The sequence below is a fragment of the Bubalus kerabau genome, chromosome 1, assembly GCF_029407905.1.
Source record: "Bubalus kerabau isolate K-KA32 ecotype Philippines breed swamp buffalo chromosome 1, PCC_UOA_SB_1v2, whole genome shotgun sequence".
In the NCBI taxonomy this organism is placed as follows: domain Eukaryota; kingdom Metazoa; phylum Chordata; class Mammalia; order Artiodactyla; family Bovidae; genus Bubalus; species Bubalus kerabau.
In genome coordinates, this window is record NC_073624.1 from 42,981,539 (window position 1) to 43,008,090 (window position 26,552).

At 37.2% G+C, this 26,552-nt stretch overlaps 1 protein-coding gene across 2 annotated transcripts in view; it reads right to left on the reverse strand.

Annotated features, from left to right (window-relative positions):
• Nucleotides 1-3,909: 3,909 nt before the first annotated feature.
• IPO8 (importin 8) overlaps nt 3,910-26,552 on the reverse strand; it is a 66,568-nt gene continuing 43,925 nt past the window's right edge. For both annotated transcript variants that reach the window (XM_055573101.1, XM_055573092.1), the window contains 5 exons: nt 18,346-18,566; nt 15,236-15,441; nt 10,170-10,373; nt 6,969-7,085; nt 3,910-5,892 (listed from right to left, as the gene is read on the reverse strand). In XM_055573101.1, coding sequence (XP_055429076.1) covers nt 5,795-5,892; nt 6,969-7,085; nt 10,170-10,373; nt 15,236-15,441; nt 18,346-18,566 — 846 coding nt within the window. In that variant the 3' untranslated portion in view covers nt 3,910-5,794. The remainder of the gene's footprint in view (nt 5,893-6,968; nt 7,086-10,169; nt 10,374-15,235; nt 15,442-18,345; nt 18,567-26,552) is intronic.

A 26,552-nucleotide genomic window follows, 5' to 3' on the forward strand; every position in this document is an offset into this window, starting at 1 on the left:
TCTGTCAAACTTGATTGACAGCATAATCCATTACCCTAATTTAGTGGTTCTCCACAAGGCAGAATAAAATCACAATGTCACCAAATAACCATCAGCAAGTGACAGCTCAACAAAAGACCTAGGGAGGCAAATGCCTGTGTTATTATATTACAAGAGCAATTCTGTTCTAGTGTTTAAGCCCCACAGTCAATTCTAAACACAGATGTCTCTGAAAATCAAATTTCCAAGTTGAATATAAACAGGACGCAGTAAAAATAGAGCCCAAGGGCAGAGACACACATCCAAACTTGTGAATCTTTTTGAAAGGGACTGAGAATTAGCTTTACAGCAATGCAAGATCATCATGCATGTAAAAGTGATCTGCGGACAAACTGCACTGCATGAGTTTGTACAGCTGACCCACGGGGTCAGTGTAACTCAAGATAATGTCTGAACACACAAAAAAATTAGTTCAGTCATGGTTTCAAATGATACTTCATGACAATAAAAACATAGCCTATAAACTGCACCATGCCTTTTTATTTATAGAAAGTTTCACATGTTAAACAATAAAGCTGACTAAAAATTAAAATAAATGATAATACTTGAGAACAAACACCTAACATCCATAAACAAGATGTAAACTGAATCTAATCTGCAGGTTCTGTCATATCTGTTTTTAGATACAGTTCAGTTTGAAAGTAGAAAATCTAGATTATTTTAGGAAAATTCAGTTATTATAGTCAGTCTTCAGCTTCAAACTACTGTAGAATCTTGGGTAGGGATAAATCTTGGAAAATATCTAGTGCTGCCTCATATCAGATGTCAGCATTCTATTTCCTGGCAATCCAGGGTGTATTATTTATTCATAGTAGAAAGTATGGGAGAGTTTTTGTAAACAGTGTATTAGTTATTTATAGCAGCATAACAAAAGGTCACCAAACAGCTAAAATCAACAGTCATTTATTGTCTCAGTGTCTGAGAATCAGGAATCTAGGAGTGGCTTGGTTGGATGCTTATGATTTAGGGTCCTTCATGAGGTTATTACAATCAAGCTGTCAGCCAGGTCTGTGATCGCTGAAGACTTGACAAGCTTGAAGGATCTACTTTCTAAGTCATGCGTGTGTCTCCTGGCAGGCTTCATTCAGCTCCTCGCCATATGGTCCTCACCATAGGGCCACTCACAACATGGCTCCCACCAGAGCACATGGAGAGAGGGAGAGAGAAAACACATCCAAGATGTAAGTCACATATTTTTATAATCTAATCTTGGAAGTGACACACCATAACTTCTGCATGCTATAGCTCTCACAGCTTAACTGTGGAACAATCTGAGAGGGAGCAACCCAAGAGATATCAAAGCTCGTTGTGGGCCATCGTGGAAGCTGGCTACCACAGCAAGTAGACTCCATCTGGAGTCACACAGCTCTCTAGATCCAAAGTCTGGGCTGTACCATATTCATCAAAACTTGATTGGAAGGAAAGGATGAAGGCCTGTCAGATGCTGGCATGTTGAAAGAGTAAACAATCTGCTTATTTAACTTGTCACTGCCTCAGGGAATCTCTGGTGAAAGTGCCCAACCACAGCCCCACGAAGGGGCTGGCCAGAGGGTGTGTCCTGGAACTCCCGCTGTCGGGAGGGCTGACCTCACTGGGACACCCAGGAAACAGGGCGCCAGCTGATGACGGTTTCCAAATACAGCTCCTCATTTACCAACTAGTGAAATGAAAACCAGTTTTCTTGTTCCCACCAAAGTAGAAAAGATAAACACTTCCTGCTGATATCTACTGATGTCAAACATTGTTTTATGTGGAAAATGCCCCTCATTTTGGCGCCACCTAGCAGAGGGTTGTCTTATATCAGCAGCTGCAGGAAGCTAAAAATTGAGAAATTGAGTTTGTAGTTTTGTTTATTGGGAATGACCAATATTGGATTACCTGGCTTGGAAAACTGTGTGTAATAAATGTATAGAAGTCTCTTATTTTGAAAATATTTGTATACAATATCTATTAATAAAAAATTTCTCCCCAACTTCACTGAATAAATATTGAGTGAACACTTAAACAGTACTAGGTTAAAGGGGAGACCAAATTATTAAACTTTTTTAAATAATTGCTTGAGAATTCACTGGGTGGTCCAGTGGTTAGGACATGGTGCTTTCACTGACATGGCCTGGGTTCAATCTCTGGTCTAAGAAATTAGATCCAAGAAGCTGAGAGGTATGACAAATAAATATTTGTTGCACTGCAGCCAGGCACAGAAATAATTCAATTTCAGGTGGGATGTTTCAAGTCCCCCTGAATTCTCCAGTCTAGTTATTAGTCTTCTTTGTGGAGACTTGGTACCAATGATTGACTTCTCCAATGGCTCAGCTGGTAAAGAATCCGCCTGCCAATGCAGGAGACTCAAGAGACGGAGGTTAGAACCCCAGGTCAGGAAGATCCCTGGAGTGGGAAGTGGCAACCCACTCCAATATTCTTGCCTGCAAAATTCCATGGACAGAGAGCCTGGTGGGCTACAGTCCATGGGATCACAAAGAGTTGGACACAATTGAGCAACTAAGCACGCACACTCTCTAAGGTCACTCCTGCCTGAATTGCTCTTAGCTCCAAGTATATTCCAGACCCTCTGTGAAGCCTCTGATTCTTAGCTCTTGAGAGATATCCATGTACTGCTTGAATCTTTTTTTCAAACTGGATGATCTCCAAGGTGAACTTCATCTCAGGTGCTCTACAGGGAGCATGGGCCTTCACTCACCTTCCCCCTTAATGGAAGAGTCTTGCAGACCTTCTCACAACATAGCCCTCTTCTCTCTGCCAGCACTGCTGTCTGCCCCAGACTCTCCTGCCACTCAACCCACTACTGCATACACAATCTCTCTCCTGGCTACAGAATTGGCCATGGTTGCACTGGTGTTTGTGCTTCTTCTTAAAAATACAGCCCAACCTTTCATTCACTGACTTTGTGGTCTTAGTCACTAATGGACTGCCTGAGATGTTTCCAACCCACTTGTACACTAATCTTAGTGGAGAGAGTGAAACAGGAGCAGGATGGATTTCCATTTAAGGCTTATCTGATTTTTTTTTTTTTTTTTACAGATGAAACATGTGCACACGCATGCACACACACATACAAAACTGGCAGGCTCTGATCACATGGAGAAATTTCCTTTGATTTCCTCCATAAATGTATTGCAATTTTCAACCTCCACTGCTGAACAGAAAACTGGACTGTAATTCACTATATTAAACAAATAACCTAATTTATTTTCTTTCTTTGTAATTTTCACAGATGAACAATGTACTGGTTCAGTGCAGTCTTAACATAAATCAGAGGTAGGGAAGAGAAGCTTACTGTCATTCTAGGTAAATATTTGAGAATCAAAAGGCCAGCACTTACCATTTCACTCAGTTTCAACTGCTCCTAATTTGATGGTCACCCATCAAAAAACTGGGGCTTCCCAGGTGGCACAGTGGCAAAATATCCACCTACCAATGCAGGAGACACAAGAGACTTGGGTTTGATCCCTGAGTCAGAAAGATCCCCTATAGGAGGAAGTGGTAACTCACTCCAGTATTGTTGCCTGAAAAATCCCATGGACAGAGGAACCTGGGCGACAGTCCATGGGGTTGCAAAGAGTCAGACATGACTAAGCACGCACATACACATCAGAAAATGGCTCCACCACAGGCATCTTTTCCTTTTCTTCAGGGTCCTGATGTGGTTGAATGATCTTGCTTTTTCAGAGCATCTGCAGTTCTCATTTGGACACCTTGGTTTATAAGATGGGCTCTTGTCCCCAAACACTCCCCACTCTTTAGCTGTTTCTGATGAGCCCAACCTATGCCCACCTTGCTTCAGGTCCCCAGGAGTCAGGAAAACATCCCGACGGGTGTTTCAGAAAATATTTCACACAGAGGAGTTCAGGATCCTGGGAATCAGCCGCATTTTATTATACATTCATATGAGTTCCTGCATTTCCAAGGTTATCAGATCACATTCAGGTTAGCACTGCTGGTAACAAAACTGTACAACTACCCTGGCTTCAAAACAAGATAGGATGATACACATTAACACTTCTTTCCCTTTAATACTGCAGGAGACAATACAGCACAAAAATAAAATCACATGCCTCTTACAATCCAGTGTGAAGGCATATTATGTTCAAATTAAACCCTTTGGGACATAAGGAGAATAAAAAGAGTTTCAAAGCTTAAGATGTTAACAATTTCCCCCAATGCCATCTTTCTCTTCTAACTCCCAGTTGGCACACTATCAGTGCCTTGGGAAGAGTGGGGCAGAGGAAAGCAGGGGATCATTTAACTGAAACTCATGGCTTCTTGGGCTACTTCTGTAAAATCTACTTAAATAACCTAAAATTCTAAAAACAGTTCATATTAACAAGGGATGGTAATCTAGAAAGCACCTGGAGGAAATTCCTCCAGTCACTGATGGAAAATATAAGCGGCAAACAGTTCATAAAAAAGGACAACTGTATCATATCCAGAAATATATTAAGTTCTGAAAATCCATTTTCACTTTACAGAATGAAAACACTATGACCCATGTTCTGGCACTGAATCAGTTCAGAAAAACAGCTGTAACCTCTATCTGTAATATTTCTCATGGGCTATCTTGCATCATTACAATGTAAGAGTGCAGTGACCAATATCCCAACCCCTGAAAAATAGAAGCCAAACTGAGCTAAAATAAAAACAGATTCAGTTCAGATTAGATAGGAGAAAAGTCAGATGTGTGAGAAAGCAAGCAGTTAGATTTACTTGGGTCTTTTTCCTAGATAAAAAATATTGTTACAAAATGTTCTGGACCCAGGTCCAACACAGCTGGAATGATAAGTTATTGACAATGCAAGCCCCCATCCAGAAAGACAGCATGCTTATGCAGCACCTTTCTCTTAGAAGTTCAATGTGCTTGAGCATAATTATCAATTAACTGCATAATTAAGTACATGATTCAGAAAACACTCGGACTTATTGTTAATTCCAGTGACTAAGGAGTCCCTGCCACTTGCTGCCAAGAAATTTTTGAGTCCTGAACTTACCAGGTTATGAATGAAATCAATACTCATACAGATTGATTCAAAAGAAATACTACCCCTTTAAGGGCTGAAAAATATGACAGAAGAGAGAATAAGACACTTCTTAGGAAAGCCACATCCTTAGGAAAAAACACATTATGAAAAACCAGAGCCAGTGCATATTGTACAACCCCTGAAGAAAGCCCCCAGCAGCAGGGGGATCAAGGGGAGCAGTGATGATTTTGAAACCAGAGTGACTCATAGCTAACTGTCTAACAGGAAATTCACATAGTAAAATACAGAATAAATCAACATATAGCCAAGGTTTACATTTATCTAGAAATATGTTTTATGCTTTAAAAAAAATTGCAACACACTCCAAAAAAATTTTTTTTCAGATAATTCATGTACAACAGAAGGCACTGTTATTCGCATAAATCCATTGATTCTGCATGGCAAAACCTGAGACGTGCAATTCCATCCAATCCTCTAAATCCACCTTGGTCATTCATCCTTTGGAACATATGCTTTGTCCTTTTCAGTCCTATGATTTTGTTTTTCTTTAATTTCATACATTACAGTAGCTGCTTAAAATATATACTTCAGGGTGAGAAAGATCAAAGGGGACACAGGGGCAGAGAAAGGTGCTGCCAGACGCCAAGTGTAACTGGCACAGCAGGTGGTGCGAACAGCAGCCCCTCCCAGCTCTGCTGACCCTCTCCTTCCAGCTGACGTTCAATGTAACAATGATGTTTGGTCAGTTGATGTTCCTTCTTTCAGTTGTTGGTGGGCATAGTCCCAAAATTAAATGCAGAGAGGACTCCTTTGTTTTCAAAGGTGAAGCCTCCCTGTTGTTCAATCTTCTTCTTTGCCTCTAGAATTTGAAGAGAAAGCAGGGAAAAGAGAAAAGTATCTAAGGTGACAAAGTTGGAAATATCCTCAAAGGAGACAGATTCTTTAGAGTTAGCACTGTGAAGGAATGTGAATCGTGGTATTAATTATTCTGCCCAATTGAACACTAGCCTTTAACAAACCCATGTCAGTAAGTACCATCGTCCAGGTGTCTGGGGATGTGTAACCCACATACACATAGGATATAGAGGGCCCACTGCACCACACCATTTTAACAAGGAACTTGAGCATCCTAGGATTTTGGTATTTGAGGGGAGCCCAGGAACTAATCCCCTCTGAAGATACTGAGGAATGACTGGAATTACCATCTCTATTTTGGAAAAACTGTTTGCTAAAACTGAGCAAGATAAAAACAAGGCTCAAAGCCAGAGTGTCTACTCCTAAAAGGGCACACTCACTTCTCCCATTAGGAGAGGCGATACAGAATCTAGGCAGGACTGAAGTCTAAAGTCCATGCAGAAGAACCTGAGTTCTAAACTCTAGATTCCTATTCCATAATGTCTTCCACTAAAATACTTCTGTAATTACAAAATCTTCCATTAATTTTCCAGAAGTGACCATAATAATGTCTGCATAAAATAATTTCTCTAGCTCAAAAACTGAAAATCAACAAGAATCACCAACTTCTACATAAAGCCCAACAAAAAGAAATGGAGAGTATTTCATTTCTAGAAATATAAGGTCCTTATAAGAACTCATAAAATGCCTCTGGTTCACTGTTTAGATGGTTAGGTGGGTGACCCAGCTGGTTAACTCTCCTTCAGCAAGATTCATCCCAACTTTATGTCTTACCTTTGGCTCCAAAATAGGATAAAGGTGTGAATAAGAACACTACTGAAGACACATGTTAACACAGGGTGTTTTGCAAAACTATCGTAAGTGATTAAAAAGATCATAAAATAATGATAATTTCTTATTATCTTGAAAGGTTGGCCTCTAAAAACAAATTTTAGAACAGTATTTAGGTGCCACCAGGCTGGTAAAAATAAAAGCTGACTACCGACACATGCGCTCTGATCAGAAAATCATGCTGCTGACCTGCCACTGTCCTCCGGTGCTCGGCCAATGTGTACACCTCCTGCAGCGCCCTCCTCTGATCCTCACTGAGCGGTGCCATCAGCAGTTGATACCACGCAGCATCCCGATTCTGCACAGCTGTTGTAATGCGGGGTGTTTGAGGCAAGAAGGAATGATAAGGGAGTCCAGTGACAATTATTATTTCAGATAATAACTAATGATATAACCAAATTACAATAAAATGATAACAGACAATAGGTGATAAAACTTATTCCAACAAAGGATGACTCCTGAGTACTCACTTTAGTACTCAACCTATGTGGGGCTGTGGGGCTACAAGGGAAGGTTGAAGTGAAGTGAAAGTCGGCCAGTCGTGCCCAACTCTTTGCGACCCCATGGACTATATATATAATTCTCCAGGCCAGAATACTGGTGTGGGTAGCCTTTCCCTTCTCCAGGGGATGTTCCCAACCCAAGGATTGAACCCAGGTCTTTGCATTGCAGGTGGATTCTTTACCAGCTGAGCCACAAGGGAAGCCCCTTGTGGAAGGGCTGAAACACCACAAATCTCTCCTTTGCCTAGTTCTCTGCCTCCTTTGCCATCTCCTCCTCTTCTTGGGGTTTCACTAACTATGAAAGCTCCATAAAATCCAGATCATGGGAAACACTTTACTCACTTGTTATCATTTTCCTCAGGAATTCTCATGCTGTCGGCACATGCCACATGCTACCTGCATCTACACCAAAACCTCAAATTTGTACCTTTAGGCAAAACTGTTCACTAAACTTCCTGGACTTTTACATTGGATAGGTCACCTGAAACTCAGCACAACTATAACCAAATTTAACATTTTACCTCTCAAACTCTCCTTGGATCTCCCCATTTCCATCACTAGTTCTTTTAGTCTCCTAGTCAACCACTGTGATACCCTCTCCACATCCAATTCTGTGCTGCTTTCTTGATGGTTTTTACCTATATGCTTTTTTCATCAAATGCCATCCTTTCTCTCGAGGGCCCTACTTACATAAAGCAATTTCCTAACACTTGGTTCCCAAGTCTAGTCCACTTCAGTTGTTTTTGGACCTTATCAATAGATAATAGCCCTGAAAGAAACCACCACATCCCCAAGATCACTTCTTTATACAAAAACATTCAACAACACTCTAATCGGCAATGCGATAAAGACAACCTCAGTCCAGAATCCAAGGCTGGTACAATTTGGTACAATTTTACCACTTCACAGAGACTTAAGCAGTGGTCTCTATGTGCTGACTGAGCCAAAGCTGGTTGCCTGTCTCTTGAGGAGCATTTTCAAAATACATATCCTGAGATCCCACCCAAGACCAAAGAGCTTCTTTGTTGCTCATAATGGACACCCAGGTCCAGTAGCAACTGCCTTAGAGAACACCCTCTGCATTCCAATTTCCACATTTATGCTCTTTATCTTCCTCATGTTTTGGAATATATTTCCCTGGACTCTCAACCTCTTGTTCCTGCTAAATTTCAATAAAACATAGAGGTGACTCATTAATGGTATTTGTAATAAACAATATATTGGCATACTACATACTGCCAGTATATTAGGCTACCACTACCTTGTTAGTACCAAGATTACCGGGAGAAATATCAATAACCTCAGATATGCAGATGACACCACCCTTATGGCAGAAAGTGAAGGGGAACTCAAAAGCCTGTTGATGAAGGTGAAAGTGAAGAGTGAAAAAGTTGGCTTAAAGCTCAACATTCAGAAAACGAAGATCATGGCATCCGGTCCCATCACTTCATGGGAAATAGATGGGGAAACAGTGGATACAGTGTCAGACTTTATTTTTGGGGGCTCCAAAATCACTGCAGATGGTGACTGCAGCCATGAAATTAAAAGACGCTTACTCCTTGGAAGGAAAGTTATGACCAACCTAGATAGTATATTCAAAAGCAGAGACATTACTTTGCCAACAAAGGTCTGTCTAGTCAAGGCTATGGTTTTTCCTGTGGTCATGTATGGACGTGAGAGTTGGACTGTGAAGAAGGCTGAGCACCGAAGAATTGATGCTTTTGAACTGTGGTGTTGGAGAAGACTCTTGAGCATCCCTTGGACTGCAAGGACATCCAACCAGTCCATTCTGAAGGAGATCAGCCCTGGGATTTCTTTGGAAGGAATGATGCTAAAGCTGAAACTCTAGTACTTTGGCCACCTCATGCGAAGATTTGACTCACTGGAAAAACTCTGATGCTGGGAAGGATTGGGGGCAGGAGGAGAAGGGGATGACAGAGGATGAGATGGCTGGATGGCATCACTGACTAGATGGACCTGAGTCTGAGTGAACTCCGGGAGCGGGTGATGGACAGGGAGGCCTGGCGTGCTGCAATTCATGGGGTCGCAAAGAATTGGACACGACTGAGCGACTGAACTGAACTGAACCTTGTTAGTATTAACAACAATATTTTAGGGTTGGTGTTCAAATTGAACAAGGATGTTCAATTTAATATTCTTTATAACAGCAAAGAAACAAAAAACTGGAAATATCCTGTATGTCCATCAGTGGAAATAAGCTAAATTATGATACTGCCATAGAAATACAATGTAACTATCAAGCAACCCATATAGTGGGATTTCTTTTCATTATACCTTGTTTATAATAATTTTCCAAATATTCTCATTGGTTTATTACTTATTTTTAATTCTATAAGCTTTCTATTTATGTATCTCATTCTTATACGAGGTTATTTATAGAAGGTTTCTGTAATCTGTGGATCTTACATGACAGTATTTTCTTCCAATCTTTTATGAGTACTTTAACTGTATTTCTAGTATCCTTTGCTGTAAAAAATTGGTATATTGCTTATATAGTTAAAAATATACTCTCTTATGGACCCCATTCCTTCCCATGGGGATTGTGAATTGCTGATAAGTTTATGGCCACAATTTTTAAGCAAAATATGTGAGATACTTCATTCTGTAAAAATCTTTGTTTATACCTAGAGGATGAACAATATATACAGATACTCTTGCCTTAAATTACTTTTATGAGGATATCCTGCAACCTTACCCTGACATTATGCTATCTGCTCTCATTTTATGTATGTTTGGGGATTTCTATAATTAAAAATAAATACAATTTTTACAGGGAATCCTAAACCAATTTGGGGTAGACCCCCAAACAACTTCTAAAAGATGGAAATGAAAACCATATTTGATGATTCAGGGAGTAACAACATACTCAGCAAAGCTTGTGTAAAAAATTGATATTCATCCACACTATTGTCAAGGTCCAGCGGAGTACTGAATCCCTCAAGAGCAGTTTCTTCCAACACTTCTTCATCCCAGTCATCATCATCTTCCTCTTCATCTTCACCTCTTCCATTATTTGACTGCATTGCTTGAGCAGTTACATTAGTCTCCTCTTCATCACTTGAAATCTCTTCTGTGAATCCATTTCAAAAGGAATCAAATCACATAAGGACAAAAGATAAATCCAAATGAAAACAAAAATTATAAAGTGACATTCTAGAAATGGAAAAACTATCAAATAATTTTATATAAAATTAATAAAATAAACCTTACCTTTACTATAGCTTGCTAAATTGAAAATGACTTTATCTTCCTCATTTAAAACAATTTCTAACTATCTCTAAATCTGTGATCTAGATGAACTGTTATTACTGTTTTACTATGGCTGCTTCATATCCATTAATATAAAAATACTATTTAGCCACAGATTCCCAAATTAACCTTTTTGTAAAAAAAAAGACATAAAATGATTGTGTACTCAGTGCATGTGTTTTAAACAACAATGACCTCCCATTGAGAATGTGAGTCTCTTAACAATTAACTAAGATATTACTGCTGCTGCTGCTGCTGCTAAGTCGCTTCAGTCGTGTCCGACTCTGTGCGACCCCATGGACTGCAGCCCACCAGGCTTCTCCATCCATGGGATTCTCCAGGCAAGAACACTGGAGTGGGTTGCCATTTCCTTCTCCAACTAAGCTATTAATAATTACCAATTGCTTGGAAATGCTCAAATGAAGAGGTCATTTCAGCTAACAGAAACAGAAAAGTTTAGAAATATTAAAGAAAAATAATTAGCTACACATGGGTTAAAAAGTTGACAGCTGAACTGTGTATCTCCATAGATTGAGTTTCTATTTTCAGGGCCAGTCTGTTCCAGACAGACCAGTACTGTAAATAACTGGAAGATACTAAATGCAGGGCAAAAATCAATCTAAGAGGAAAAACCTGGAGTAAACTTAAACCAGGCATTATTAATCTAAATCTAGTTCTATAAAACATACCATACTGAAGCACGTGTATTAAGCTGCAAAATAATTTTAGGGATAAGGCAAGAAACCATAGTTTTTACCACATACAAAAAAAATAAAAAACTATATACAAAGGATAATAATAAGACAACAAGAGATACCTTTGTTGGTTAATGGTCATACACTTAAGTAGGCAATTCAATAAGAAAGTCTGGGATATTACTAAAAAATCTTCCCTCAAGTCTTAATAATTATAAGCCAAGAGAGACCAAAGTAAGAAATTAGAAAGAGTGCAATATACTGGAAAAAAAGAATTCTGATTGCTTGAAGAAACTAATTTCAGGGTTAAAGACACACACAGATGGAAATGGAGTTTGGCGGTTTTTCTAATGTGTCTAAATGAACATCAGACCACTTGAACTTAACAGATATCTACAGGACATTAGATCCCCAAAATGGCAGAATACACATTTTTTCCAAGTGCACGTGGAACGTTCTCCAGGACAGAACACATGCTAGGCCACAAAATAAGTCTCACCAAATGTAAAGGGATAGGAATTATATTAAGCATTTTTTCAGACCACACTATGAAACTAGAAATCAATCACAGGTAGAAAAATGAAAAACATAAACACATGAAGACTAAACAACATGCTACTAAAACACCAATGGATGAATGAAAAAATCATAAAAGAAATCAGAAAATACCTTGAGACAAATGAAAACAAAAACACAACTTTCCAAATTTACAAACACTGCAAAATTTAGGTTTACCTCAAGAAACAAGAAAAATATCAAATAAACAGCCTAACCTACCATCTAAAAGAATAAAAAAAGAACAAACAAAGCCTAAAGTCAGAAGAAAGAAATAATAAAGTTTAGAGGGGAAATAAAATAGACCCAAAAAAAAAATAGTAGAAAAGATCAAGAACTGTTTTTGAAAAATAAGCAAAATGTATAAGCCTTTAGTGGGGGGGAAAAAGAGAGGGCTCAAATAAATAAAACAAGAAATAAAAGAAATTGCAACTGATATCACAGAGATACCAAAAAAATCATAAGTGAATGCTACAAATAGTTACAAGCCAACAAACTGAACAACCAAGAAGGAATGGAAACATTTCTAGAGATACACAACCTTCCAAAATTGAATAAGGAAGAAATAGACAATCTAAATAAAGAGATCACTCTAGTAAATTGAATTCATAATCAAAAAACTCCCAGCAAAAAGAAGTCCATGACTGGATGGCTTAACATGAAAACTCCTCCAAATGTATAAAGAAAAGCTAATACCTGTCCTCAAACTATTCCAAAAAGCCGAAGAGGGGGGAACACGCCCAAACTCATTCCACGGTGCCACCAAAAGCAAAGACACTACCAAAAAAAAGAGAAAGAGAATTATAGGCTAATATTTCTGATGAATATCAATGCAAAACTCCTCAACAGAATTATCAGCAAACCAAATTCAACAACTTATAAAAAGGATCATACACAACAATCCAGTAAGATTTATTCCAGGCATGCAAAGATGACTCAATATCCACCAATCAATGTGATACACCACACAAAAAAAGAATAAAATCACATGATGATCATAATACCTACCAAAAAGCACTTGACAAAATTCAACATCCATTCATGACAAAAATTCTCATCGAAGTAGGTATAGAGATAACATATCTCAACATAATAAAGGCTGTTTATGGCCAACCCACAGCTAACATCATATGCTACAGTGAAAGCTACAAGATTTTCCTCTAAATTCAGGAACAAGGTAAGGATGCCCACTCTTGCCACTTCTATTTAACATACTATTGGGAGGTGAGCCATGCAATCAGACAAGAAAAAAAAATAAGAAATAAAGGAATCCAAATTGGAAGGGAAGTAAAACTGTCACTATTTTCATATGCCATAATACTATATATAGAAAAGCATAAAGTCTCCACCAAAAAGCTTTTAGAACTAATAAATGAATTCAGTAAAGTTGCAGAAAGAGAAATCAAGAAAACAAATCTATTTAAAATAGTATTGAAGAAAATGAAATACTTATGAACTTTACTGAGGGAAGTGAAAAGACCTATACTCTACAAATTATAAAACACTGAAGAAGGAATGGAAGAAAATACCAAAAAATGGAAAGATATCCTGTGTTTATGGATTGGAAGAGTTAATATTGTTAAACTATCCATACTACCAAAGCAATCTATAGATTTAATGTCTATCAAAATACCCATGACACCCTCCACAGAATTAGAACAAATCGTCCTAAAATTTATATGGAACCACAAAAAACCCTGAACTGTCAAAGCAATCTTGATGAAAAAGAACAGGGTTGGAGATATCATGTGCTTTAATTTCAGACTATCCTATAAAGCTACAGTAATCAAAACAGTATGGTAATGGCACAAAAACAGACACATAGATCAACGGGAAACAATTAAAAGCCCAGAAATAAACTTCTACATTTGGAGTTGATTCACCTACCACAAAAGAAGCAAGAATATACAATGGAAAATATCAGTTTCTTCAATAATAAGCATATTGGAAAAACTGGACAGCTACATGTAAAAGAATGAAACTAGAACATTTTCTCACATCATAGATAAAAATAAACTCAAAATGGATTAAAGACCTAAATGTATAACCAGAAACCATAAAACTACTAGCAGAAAAATAGAACACTCTTTGATATAAATTGCAGAAATATTTTGGGGGTTCTGTCTCCTAAAGCAAAGAACATAAAAACAAAAACAAATGGAACCTAATTAAACTTAAAAGTTTTGGGGCATCAAAGAAAATCATTAATAAAATGAAAAGACAACCAATAAGTGCAAGAAATGATATAATATGATAGGGGTTAATACTCAAAATATATAAATACCTCATACAACTCAAATGTCAAAAAACCAACTGACCCAATTAAAAAATGAGCAGAAGACCTGAATAGGCATAAAAGATATTCAACATGGCTAATCACTAGAGAAATGCAATTCAAAATCACAATGAGATATCATCTCACCCCTCTCAATAAGAATGGCTATCAACAAATAACAAATGTTGGCAAGGATATAAAGAAAAGGGAACCCTTGCATACTGTTGGTGGGAATGTAAACTCGTACAACCATTATGGAAAACTATGAAAAGTTTCTCAAACAACTAAAAATATGATCTAGCAATTTCACTCCTGGGTATATATACATATATTAAAAAATAACTCAAAAAGCTACACACACCCCCCAATGTTCACAGCAGCGTTATTTACAATAGCCAATATAAGGAAGCAATGCAAATGTCCATCAACAAATGAATGGATAATGAAGATGTAGTGAGATATACAGTGGATTAGTACTCAGCTATAAACAAAGAATGACATCTTGCCATTTGCAACAAAATGGGATAGACCTAAAGGATATTATGCTTAATGAAGTAAGTCAAACAGAGATAGACAAGTTCTATATGTTACATTTAAATATGGAATATAAAAAATGAAAGAAACAAATGAATATAAAACAGACTCACAGATACAGAGAAATAACTAGTAGTTACCATTAGGAAGGGGGAAGTGGAGGGCCAAGAGTAGGAGATTAAGAGGTACAAACTATTAAGTTTTAAAAAAATAAGCTACAAGGATATATTGAACAGCACAGGGAATATGTTAATATAATAACTTTAAACAGTGTAATCTATATCATTATATATGCTGTACATCTGAAACTAAAGACCTAAATGTATAACCAAAAATATAATATTGTAGATCAACTATACTTCAATGGGAAATAGATAAATAAAGTTATGAACTGTTTATTTCTGGAATTTTCCATTTAACATTTTTAGACAACTGAAATCATAAAACCAAAATTGTGGTAAGAAGGGACTACTATAATTCAGTCAATCAAACTCAAAATATTTGTTAAACATGTAGCAAGCCAAGAAATGTAAATCTATTTAATGTTTCTAAATAAACTAAAACTCAAAGAAAACACACTCAAAAAAATCAGTTCTAGCATTCACTGCAATTAGAACACTTTACCATTTTCTTCTATATTGGCTTTATCTGCTTTTGAGTGATCTTCCCGGTTTACCAGTTGTCTGGTAGCACAGACCTGCTTTAGTCCAAGGAAAAGGAAAAGAATTGAGGGCACAATCTGTCCCACCACAGCATCTACTGCAGGAGGTCGATTTTGCAATTCCAAAAGGATACTCAGTCCTATTATACACATCTTCCGATCATGATGCCTATAAATCATAAAAGGGAAAAAAGTGTGCACATGAGAAATAAGAAAAATTTCTGAAGAAATTACAAAAAGGAACATCCAAGTTGTGCTCTAAGGTTCATTCACTGGAGCTACACAGAGGTAAAACCATTTTGTACTATATGAATTCCTATGTAAATCAAGTTTTGCAAACCAATTCTCATCATCAAAGACCTATGGGAGCCTACAAGTGATATGATGAATCTTGCTGTAATACCAATTTATGATTAATACAAATGCTGCAACTGGGCCTTGACAAAACAAGTTTTATTAAAGCAAGAATACCTGTATATGACAGCATAAAACTCCTATCCAGTGAAAAAATAAAAGTCCCTTAGACTTTGATTCATTGCACTGGTCTACAAGGTACACTATACTGTATACTAATCCCCCAGGTGCCAAAAGCTAGTCTAAAAATCTCAACGTCGAATATGCTGAACTTAATGCGGGCATGCTCAGTTACTCAGCCATGCCCTCTTCTTTCAGGTCCCATGGACTGTAGCCTGCCAGGCTTCTCTGTCCATGGAACATTCCAGCCAAGAATACTGGAGTGGGTAGCCATTTCCTGCTTCAGAGGATCTTCCCAACCCTGGGATGGAACCCAGGTCTCCTATGCCTCCTGCATTGGCAGGTGGATTCTTTACCACTGCACCACCTGGAAAGCCCTGCTGAACTTAGTAGCTGCAAGTAAATCTATTAAATGTTCTGTGCTATAAAATAAGGAAAACTTAATTCTGAAGGAAAAAAAGTTTGACCAATGGTGGAGCTAGTGGTAAAAAACTCACCTACCAATGCAGGAGACATAAGATACCCAGGTTCAGTCCCTGGGTTCAGAAGATCACCTGGAGGAGGGGATGGAAACCCCTTCCAGTATTCTTGCCTGGAGAATCCAATGAACAGAGGAGCCTAGCAGGCCACAGTCCATAGGGCTGCACAGAGTCAGACATAACTGAAGCGATTTAGCAAATACACGATATACATTACAAAGATTTTTACATGAATGCTTCTAAATTGTTTAAAACTAAAAATATTAAGAATGAAAAGGTTTCTGTATTAGTGTAACATTCACACAGGCATGAATAAAAAAATTTACTGGCAGTAATTCAAAATAAAATACACAACAAAAAAAGTGAAAAGTGTTAAGTCATTCAAACATGTCCAACTCTTTGAGACCCCATGGACTGTAGCCCACTAGGCTACTCTGTTCATGGGATTCTCCACAGCAAGAATATTGGAGTGGGTAGCCATTCCCTTTTCCAGGGGATCTTCCTGACCCAGGGGTCAAATGCCAGTCTCCCACATTGCAGGAAGATTCTTTACTGTCTGAGCCACCAAGAAAGCCCCAATATACACCATGCGCTCCTCAATATACAACAAACCTAAACAAATATAGCTTCTGTTCTTCTTCATTATTTCCATTGCTTGATTCAAGTTACCAATGCGAAAGCAGTATACTATAATAGGTGCTGTGCTTGACCTGATGACTTTCTCATTAATGTAGCTCTACCTAGTAGTGTACACCAAGGGTCAAATGGATTACAGTACAAAAGACGATTACTGAGTGGGGCTCTGAAGAATCCAAGGGAGCACAATCCACACATGCCCAATCTATATAATTGCTGAGACACCTTCTATTTTTGGGAAATTGCTTATAGATGCTACTATACTAACTGTGTAACTGGGCTTCCTTGGTGGCTCAATGGTACAGAATCTGCCTGCCAATGCAGGAGAAGTGGGTTCAATCCCTGGGTCAGGAAGATCCCCTGGAGAAGGAAATGGCAACCCACTTCAATATTCTTGTCTGGAAAATCCCAGGGACAGAGGAGCCTGGCAGGCTACAGTCCATGGGGTGGCAGAAGAGTTGGACATGACGAAGCAACTAAGCAACAACTATATAACTGTGAATGACTAAATCTCTACTCTGTAAACCTTTGTCAGATATAACTAAGTACAATTTCTTTCTAAAGTATGCTCTTCCTTTCAAAGTATTAGTAAGAAATCTAAATCCAGGACAAATTCTAGTCTCCTATATGTAGAAAAATTAGAATACACATAGCAGCTTATAAGTCTGTTTCCCTATTCCTTTTCCACCATCCTAATTCAGGCCTCCACCATCTCCCCACCACTTGGTAATATTCTAACTACTCCTGATGGAATTATTTCCCCCTCAGTAAATTTTTCTAAATGATATCTTACAAGATGTAAAAAGAACACTAGTTATTTCTAAATTAATCAGCAGTCTCTCAAATTCTAACACAACAGGGTCACTTATATGTGTGGGGTCACCTGAGGTGGGTATATAACTATGACTTAGGATCTCACTTTTCCTATGTTGGAAAGCTAGGAGAGTGCTTCACACAAAGCTGAACTCTCCTACCAGGATAGGACCTGGACTATAGCTAACAATCCTCTGATTTCACATTTGAGAACAGGCTTCCTTGAGGTTTTCATATTTTTACCAGTCTAGTACTTTCCTTAGAAACATGACTCCATTTAGAATGTTGTTACCCAGAGACACTTAAAGTCAAGGAACCCAAGTAGACACTTAATTCTTGTTGCCAAGACATATAACGATACACATTAAGTCAAAAACAAGTGAAGAAGGGTAATAAACCTAATTTTCAGAGTCTGTGTTCTTTTCCACTAGATTATACTCCTGAAACACATTCTTAATTCTCTAAAAATTAAATATTATGTTAACAATACACTAAAAAATTCTTAAGATATAAAACTATCTTTCAATATGCTATTTTTTAAATTTTTTTTGAAAATTAATGGTTTTATTTTTATTTTTTTTATAAATTTTATCAATATGCTATTATACATGCATATTACAAGTCACCTTTCCAAGAACAGAAATGCAGTGTAAAATCAAAAAGACACAGACCCAAGAAAACAATCTGTATCATTCATCCACTGATTTATAAATTGTACAGTTACAGGTCCAGGGTTGTGAGGCAACTGAATTCGTTCTAAAGTATGTAGCAGCAAATCAGGGTTGTAGTACAAGGCAGCAATTGCAACCTGAAGACACATAGTACGAAGCTCACTAGTTTTGACCCCTCGGGTTAATCTCTCCAAAACAAGTTGAACGAAGAGTGGAATGCACTAGAGGAAAAAAGAAAAAGAGAAATCAAGTAACTTTTACAGAAAGCTGAATGCTGGTAAAGTATAATCATTAAATAAGATACTCTTTAAAAACAGTAGAACTTGCTAGTTTAAATCATTTTCAGAATTATTAAACTCAGAGAGATTTAATGACCAAAAAAGGTCCTAGAGCAGTACCAAAATGTCTCCTTTCCTTTTAACTGAAGATTACAGTTAGATGAAGGTTGTCCTACAAGAATACACAATCAAAAAACTGCAATAATCCAAACGTAGACTCAGTCACTTCCATGTTTAAGTTAAAATGACTAGGATGGAGTTTTTCTTTGATAAATCAAATTGGAAATACACTTGACCCTTGAACAAAATGGGTTTGAACTATATGGATCCATTTAAATGCAGATTTTTTCAACAATTAATACTACAGTTCTACACTGCTGCTAAGTCGCTTCAATCGTGCCCAACTCTGTGTGACCCCAGAGACGACAGCCCACCAGGCTCCGCCGTCCCTGGGATTCTCCAGGCAAGAACATTGGAGTGGGTTGCCATTTCCTTCTCCAATGCATGAAAGTGAAAAGTGAAAGTGAAAAGTGAAAGTGAAAAGTGAAAGTGAAGTCACTCAGCCATGTCTGACTCTTAGCGACTCCATGGACTACAGCCTACCAGGCTCCTCTGTCCATGGGATTTTCCAGGCGAGAGTATTGGAGTGGGGTGCCATACACTATCCATGGTTAATTAAATCCAGATAGGGAGAAATCATGTATACAGAGGGCCAACTAGAAGTTATACACAGATTTCTAACTGCACAGAGGGTGAGCACCTCTAACTCCTGCATTGCTTAAGAATCAAGTGCAAAAAAAAAAAAGAGAGACTTAGAATAAGCATGATGTGATCAGAATTTCTCTCGAGGAAAAAAAATTCCTAAAAAAGTCACAGGGATATAACATACAACATGGTTTGCTGTTGTTCAGCCACTAAAGTGTGTCTGACTCTTTGCAATTACATGGACTGCAACACCCAAGGCTTCCCTGTCCTTCACTATCACCCAGAGTTTGCTCGAACTCATGTCCATTGAGTTAATAATGCCATCCAACCATCTCATCCTGTCACCCCCTTTTATTCCTGCTCTCAATGTTTCCCAGCATCAGGGTCTTTTCCAATGAGTCAGCTCTTTGCATCAGGTGGCAAAAATATTGTAGCTTCAGCTTAAGCATCAGTCCTTCCAGTTGAATATTCAGGGTTGATTTCCTTTAGGAATGACTGATTTGATTGTGCTTTCCAAGGGACCCTCAAGAGTCTTCTCCAGCATCACAAATCAAAAGCATCAATTCTTTAGCACTCAGTCTTCCTTATGGGCCAACTCTCACATCTGTACATGACTACTGGAAAAACCATAGCTTTGACTATATGGACCTTTGTCGCCAAAGTGATATCTCTGCTTTCTAATATGCTATCTGGGTTACATCAAGCAAAATGCTGAGCTGAATGACTCACAAGCTAGAATCAAGATTGCCAGGATAAATATCAACAACCTCAGCTATGCAGATGATACCACTCTAATGTTAGAAAGTGAAGAAGAACTAAAGAGCCTCTTGATCAGGGTGAAAGAGGTAAGTAAAAGAGCTGGCTTAAAACCCAACATTCAAAAAACTAAGATCATGGCATGCAGTCCCATCACTTCCTGGCAAAGAGATGGGGAAAAAGTGGAAACAGTGACAGATTTTATTTTCTTGGGTTATAAAATCACTGCGGACAGTGACTGAAGCCACGAAATTAAGACGCTTCCTTCTTGGGAAAAAAGCCTATCAGGCTCCTCCATCCATGGGATTTTCCAGGCAAGAGTGCTGGAGTGGATTGCCATTTCCTTCTCCAGGGGATCTTCCCAACCCAGGGATCAAACCCAGGTCTCCCGCATTGCAGGCAGACGCTTTACCATCTGAGCCACGAGGGAAGCCCATGACAAACCTAGACAGTGTATTAAAAACTAGAGATATCACTTTGCCAACAAAGGCCCACATAGTCAAAGCTATATTTTTCTAGTAGTCATGTACAGATGTGAGAGTTGGTCCATAAAGAAAGCTGAGTGCTGAAGAATTGATGCTTTCAAACTGTGGAGCTGGAGAAGACTCTTGAGAGTCCCTTGGACAGCAAGGAGATCAAACCAGTCAATTCTAAAGGAAATCAGTCCTGAATATTCACTGGAAGGACTGATACTCAAGTTGAAGCTCCAATACTTTAGCCACTTGATGTAATGAGCAGACTCACTGGAAAAGACCTCGATGCTGGGAAAGATTGAAGGCAGGAGGAGAAGGGGGAGACAGAGGATGAGACCATTGGATGGCATCACCAACTCAACAGACATGAGTTTAAGCAAACTCCAGGAGATACTGAAGAACAAGGAAGACTGGCATGCTGCAGTCCATGGGGTCACAAAGAGTTGGACACAACTTAGCCAGAGAACAACAACACTACTACTTAAGAAGGTGAGGAGATAACGAATGTAACTATTTGCTTATTTTTTTTAATGAAAGTATGAACTAAAAACTGGGGTTGGGGGAGATGGAAATAGGGAAAGAGAGTAATGGTAGAATGGACAGGGATGGAAGCTAGATTTTTCTGAATATACATTGTTTTTTGTAAACCAGACTTTAGACTATGCATACGTTTTATTTATTCATAAAAAAATTTAAGCAATCCCTAGGAGTTAAAATAAAATGAATAATCAAACAGGGATTATTCTAAATTACTTTAAAATTTGTGACTTGACATGTTTGGCTATAAATATTCCTAGAATATACCCTTGAGACAAGAAGAGCTACTAAAAAATCTTAAACACACATGTTTAAGACAATGCAATCACATGTTTGTGACAATGCTGGTATAACTACACTGACACTGTGTATATACTTTTTTTTATTATTTTTAAGTGGAGAATAATCACTTTATGATGTTGTGTTGGTTTCTGCCATACATCAACATGAATCAGCCATAGGTATACATTGTTCCCTCCCTTCTGAACCTCTCTCCCATCTCCCATCTATCCAATCCCTCTAGATTGTCACAGAGTACCAGGATGAGCTCCCTGTGTTACACAGCAACTTCCCATTTGCTATCTATTTTACATATGGTAGTATGTATGTTTCCATACTACCTCTCAATTCATCCCACCCTGTACTTCCCCCACTGTGTCCACAAGTCTGTTCTCTATGTCTGTGTCTCTACTGCTGCCCTGCAAACAGTCTCATCAATACATCTTTCTATATTCCATATGTATCTATTAATATTCAATATTTGCTTTTCTCTTCCTGACTTACTTCACTCTGTATAACAGGCTCTAGGTTCATCTACCACACTAGAACTGCCTCAAATTTGCTCCTTTTTATGGCTGAGAACTAGTCCATCATATATATGTACCACAACTTCTTTATCCATTCATCTGTTGATGGACATCTAGGTTGCTTTGATGTCCTGGCTACTGTAAATAGTGCTGCTGTGAACACTGCGGAACATACATCTTTTAGAATTGTGGTTTTCACAGGGTATGTCTAGTAGTGGGATGCTGGTCATATGGCAGTTTTAGTCCCAGTTTTTTAAGAAGTTTCCATACTCTCCATAGTGGCTGCATCAATTTACATTTCTACCAACTGTGCAAAAGGGTTCCCTTTTCTCCACATTGTCTCCAGCATTCACAGTTTGTAGATTCTTTGATGATGGCCATTCCAACTGGTGTGAGGTGATATCTCATTGCAGTTTTAATTTGCATTTCTCTAAAAATAAGCAATGTTGAGCATTTTTTCATGTGTCTATTTGCCATCTGTATATCTTCTTTGGAGAATGTCTATTTAGGTCTTCTTCCCATTTTTTTTTTGGAGAAGGAAATGGCTTTTTTGATTGGGTTGTTTGTTTTTCTGATATTAAGCTTCATGAACTGCTTGTATATTTCAGAGATTAATCCTTTATGAGACTCTATATATTAATACATATTAGTGGGATAAAGTAAATGAGTAATTATGATGAAAACAAGGATTCTGGGTTTAGGGGATACTGATTAGGATCAATTTGGTTTAAAATAATGTAGTCTTGAATTTGAACTGGAAATATCCATGTCTTCTAATAATGCATTAGTCTTAAAATAATATAGTATGTATTTCCTGGTTCTCTTTTCTGGAAATAATGACCAACTCAATAGCAGAGGCTATCCCGTCTGCTTATAGTCCTGGAATACCATTTCCCAGGGTAGGGCAGGAAATGTACAAGATGAACCTGGAGCATCTAGTCACACCAGATAGCAGAAAATTCCCAAACACTACTAGAGTCAGGTCAAAAGCACTCATATGGCAAATTCAAGAAGCTCCCACTAGCCAAGGCTGAAAGAACTCTGTGTGCCTGAAACATTTTCTGAAGTATTATTTTAGTATTATTTGAACATACAGATTTAAATGAAACACATCAAATAAATGTGAATCTGTAAGTTCAAGTAATACTAAAATCCAAAAACAAAAAAACCCAAAACATCTCACTGGTCATCTTTGGAAGATGCTAGGAAACAAACTTATTGCCTCAGTCATAACAAATAAAGAGAAATACTCAAACTGTTCCTCAGAGGAACCTAATAAATTGATGAGAAAGCACTTTTCTTCATAGAAATATTTCTACTCATAAATGAAGAAAGAATGACAAATTAAAATATCATCACCATCAGCACTAAGATCATAAGATGAGAAACAACCAGACATCTGTGCCTCCTGGTAGGAACACACACCACCACCTATGAAGCATTCTTGCCAAAAAAATCACAAATAAATCTTACCAAAATATCTAGATATAACTACCAATTTATAGGAAATACTGAGGAATTTAATTCCAAGGTGTTATAATCTTTCAGCACAGTAGTGCTAACCTCACTAAAATTATAAAGTGAGCTAACTCAACTTTCTGACGTAGAAATGCTTGGATACCAACTTTTCAATCCCTCTGACAATCCAGTTTTAGAAGTAGAAATCCACAGTATTACACCTGAAATTCTTATTTGCTAACTTCAAATGAGTCTATCCAACTAAAAGCAATTCCTTTACTCAGTTTTTCTTTACTAGACTTACTAGACTTCTCCAAACTGAAATTTCAACTTTCTTCATTTCTTAACAATTCTATCTAACTAAGAAGATAAAGCCATTGGACTTAAGTTTTGACATCCCTTCTTTCTACCTCAAGACACATCTCTATATCAGCATTATCTAAGGTGGAAATAAGAACATATTTTAAGATGAATGAATATGAACATATACCAAAACTTATTAATGTAGTTAAAGCAGCAGTTAGAGGGAAATTTATAGCTATCAATCTCTATAATAAAAAGCAAGAAAGATCTCAATCTACTAACCTAAATTTCCACCTCAAGACTCTGGGAAAAGAAGAGCAAGCTAAACTCAAAGAAAGTAGAAAAGACTAAATTATAAGGATTAAAGCAAAAACTAATGAAATAGCAAACAGAAAAACAAGAGAGAAAAATCATAAATTGGTTCATTGAAAAACTGAACAAAATTGACAAATTTTTACTTGAAATAAAAGGGGAAAAAAGAGAAAGAAAGAGAAGATGATAATTACTAAAATCAAAAACAAACAAGGTCATTACAAAAAGATAACAAAATATTATGAACTGCATGCCAACTAATTAGATGAAATGGACAACTTCTAAGAAAGATGCAAACTCCCATATTAACTCAAAAAGAAATAGAAATACAAGTAGACCTATAACAATTAAGAGATTGAACTGGTAATTTTAAAACTACCCACAAAATAACCTCAGGCAAAGATGGCTTCACTGCTATATTCTAACGTTTAAAAAACACCAACCTTCATAAATTCTTCCAAAAAATACAAGAGGAGGGAGCCCTTCCCAACTCATTCCACGAGGCCAGCGTAACACTGATTCCAAATCCAAAGATATCACAAGAAAAAAAATTACAGATCAATATCTCCTATAAATATAGACATAAAAAGTTATAAAAAATACCATCTAACTGAATCTAGAAATATATAAAAAGGATCATATTCCATGATCAAGTAGGATTTACACCAGGAATTCAATGTTGATTTAACATGTGAAAATCAACAAATCCACCATATTAAAAGAACAAAAACCATATGATCATCTCAAGAGAGGCAAAAAAGCATCTGACACTCCTTCATGATTGAAACACTCAACAATCCAGGAGTAAACAGGAACGCACTCAATCTGATAAAAGACAGTTATGAAAAACCCACAGCTAACACTAGACTTAATGGTGAAAGGAATGCTTCCCTACCTAAGATTAAGAACAAGACAAGATGTCACCATACCTATTCACCCTTGCACTGAAGGTTCTAGCCAAGGCAACTAGGCAAGAAAAGTAAAAAAAAAAGCACCCAGGTTTGAAAGGCAAAACTCTATCTGCAGATGAGATGACCTTGTATACAGAAAATCCAAAGAAATTCTCTGAAACTCTATTAAAACTAATAAACAACTTTGGCAAAGTTGCAAGAAACAAGATAAATATATCAAAATATGTATTTCTAAACACAGGCAATAAACAACTTGAAAATAAAATTAAGAAAACAATACCATTTACAACAGCATTAGAAAGGATAAAATATTTCAGGAAGATTTTAACAAAAGAAATGTACTTGAAAACTACAAAACATTTTTGAAAAAAACTAAAGATACCCTAAATACAAGGAAAAGGAAAGATATCCTATGTTCAGGGATTGAAGTATTCTCAAAGTGACAATACTCCCCAAAGTGATCTAAAGATTTAGCACAATGCCTTATCACAATTCCAGCTGTCTTCTTTCCTTAAAGTGACAAGTCAGTCCTAAAATTCATATGGAAATTCAAGGGTCCAGATTAGCTAAAAGAATCTTATACAGGAAAACTGGAGGACTTAAACTTCCTAATTTCAAAAACTTACTACAAAGCTACAGTAATAGTGCAATCCTGGATTAAGGACAAAAAAATTCATCAAAACTGAATGAAAGTCCACAAATACATCCTCCCATTTATAGTGAATAGATCTGACAAGTGTGCCAGGACATTTCAACAGGGAAAGAAGTTTTTCAACAAATAGTGCTCCTAGACACCTTGACATCTACATGCAAAATGATGACTTTGTACCTTTTCCTCACACCATCTACAAAAATTAACTCAAAATGAATTAAAGACTTAAATATTAGAGCTAAGACCATAAGTCTCTTAGAAGAAAATGGAAATTTTTTGTAAACTTGAATTTAGCAATGATTTCTTAAATATGATGACAACCACAACAACAACAAAAAAATAAATTAGACATCATCAAAATTAACTTTCCTGTGCTTCAAAGGACATCAAGAAAGTGATAACACAAAAATTGGGAGGAAATTTTTGCAAAGTACATATCTGATAAGGAACTTGAGTTTAGAATATATACAAAGAATCCATACAACTCAAAAATAAATAAACTAATCAAAAATAGGCCAAAAAATCCGAATAAACATTCTTCAAAAAAATACAAACAGCCACATGAAAAGAGGCTCACTATCATAAGCCATCTGGGAAAATGCAAACCAAAACCATGAAATATCGCTACTAGGATGGCTATAACAAAAAGACCAACCAAGTGTTAGTGAGGATATGGAGAAATCAGAACTCTCATTCACTACTGGTAGGAACAGGAAATGGTGCAGCTACTTTGGAAAAGTTTGGCAGTTCCTCAAATGGTTAAACACAGAATTACCACTCCTATATATATACATATATAAATATATATACTAAGAGAAATGAAGACATGTCCACACAAAAATCAGCATACAAATGTTCATGTCAACATTGTTCACAATAGCCAAAATGTGTAAATAAGAAAAATGTCCATCAATTGACAATTAGCTAAAATATATGTGATACAATCATATGATGAAATATTTATCAATTAAAAGAAATACAGAATTATCAATTAAAAGAAAGTAGAATAATGGTTG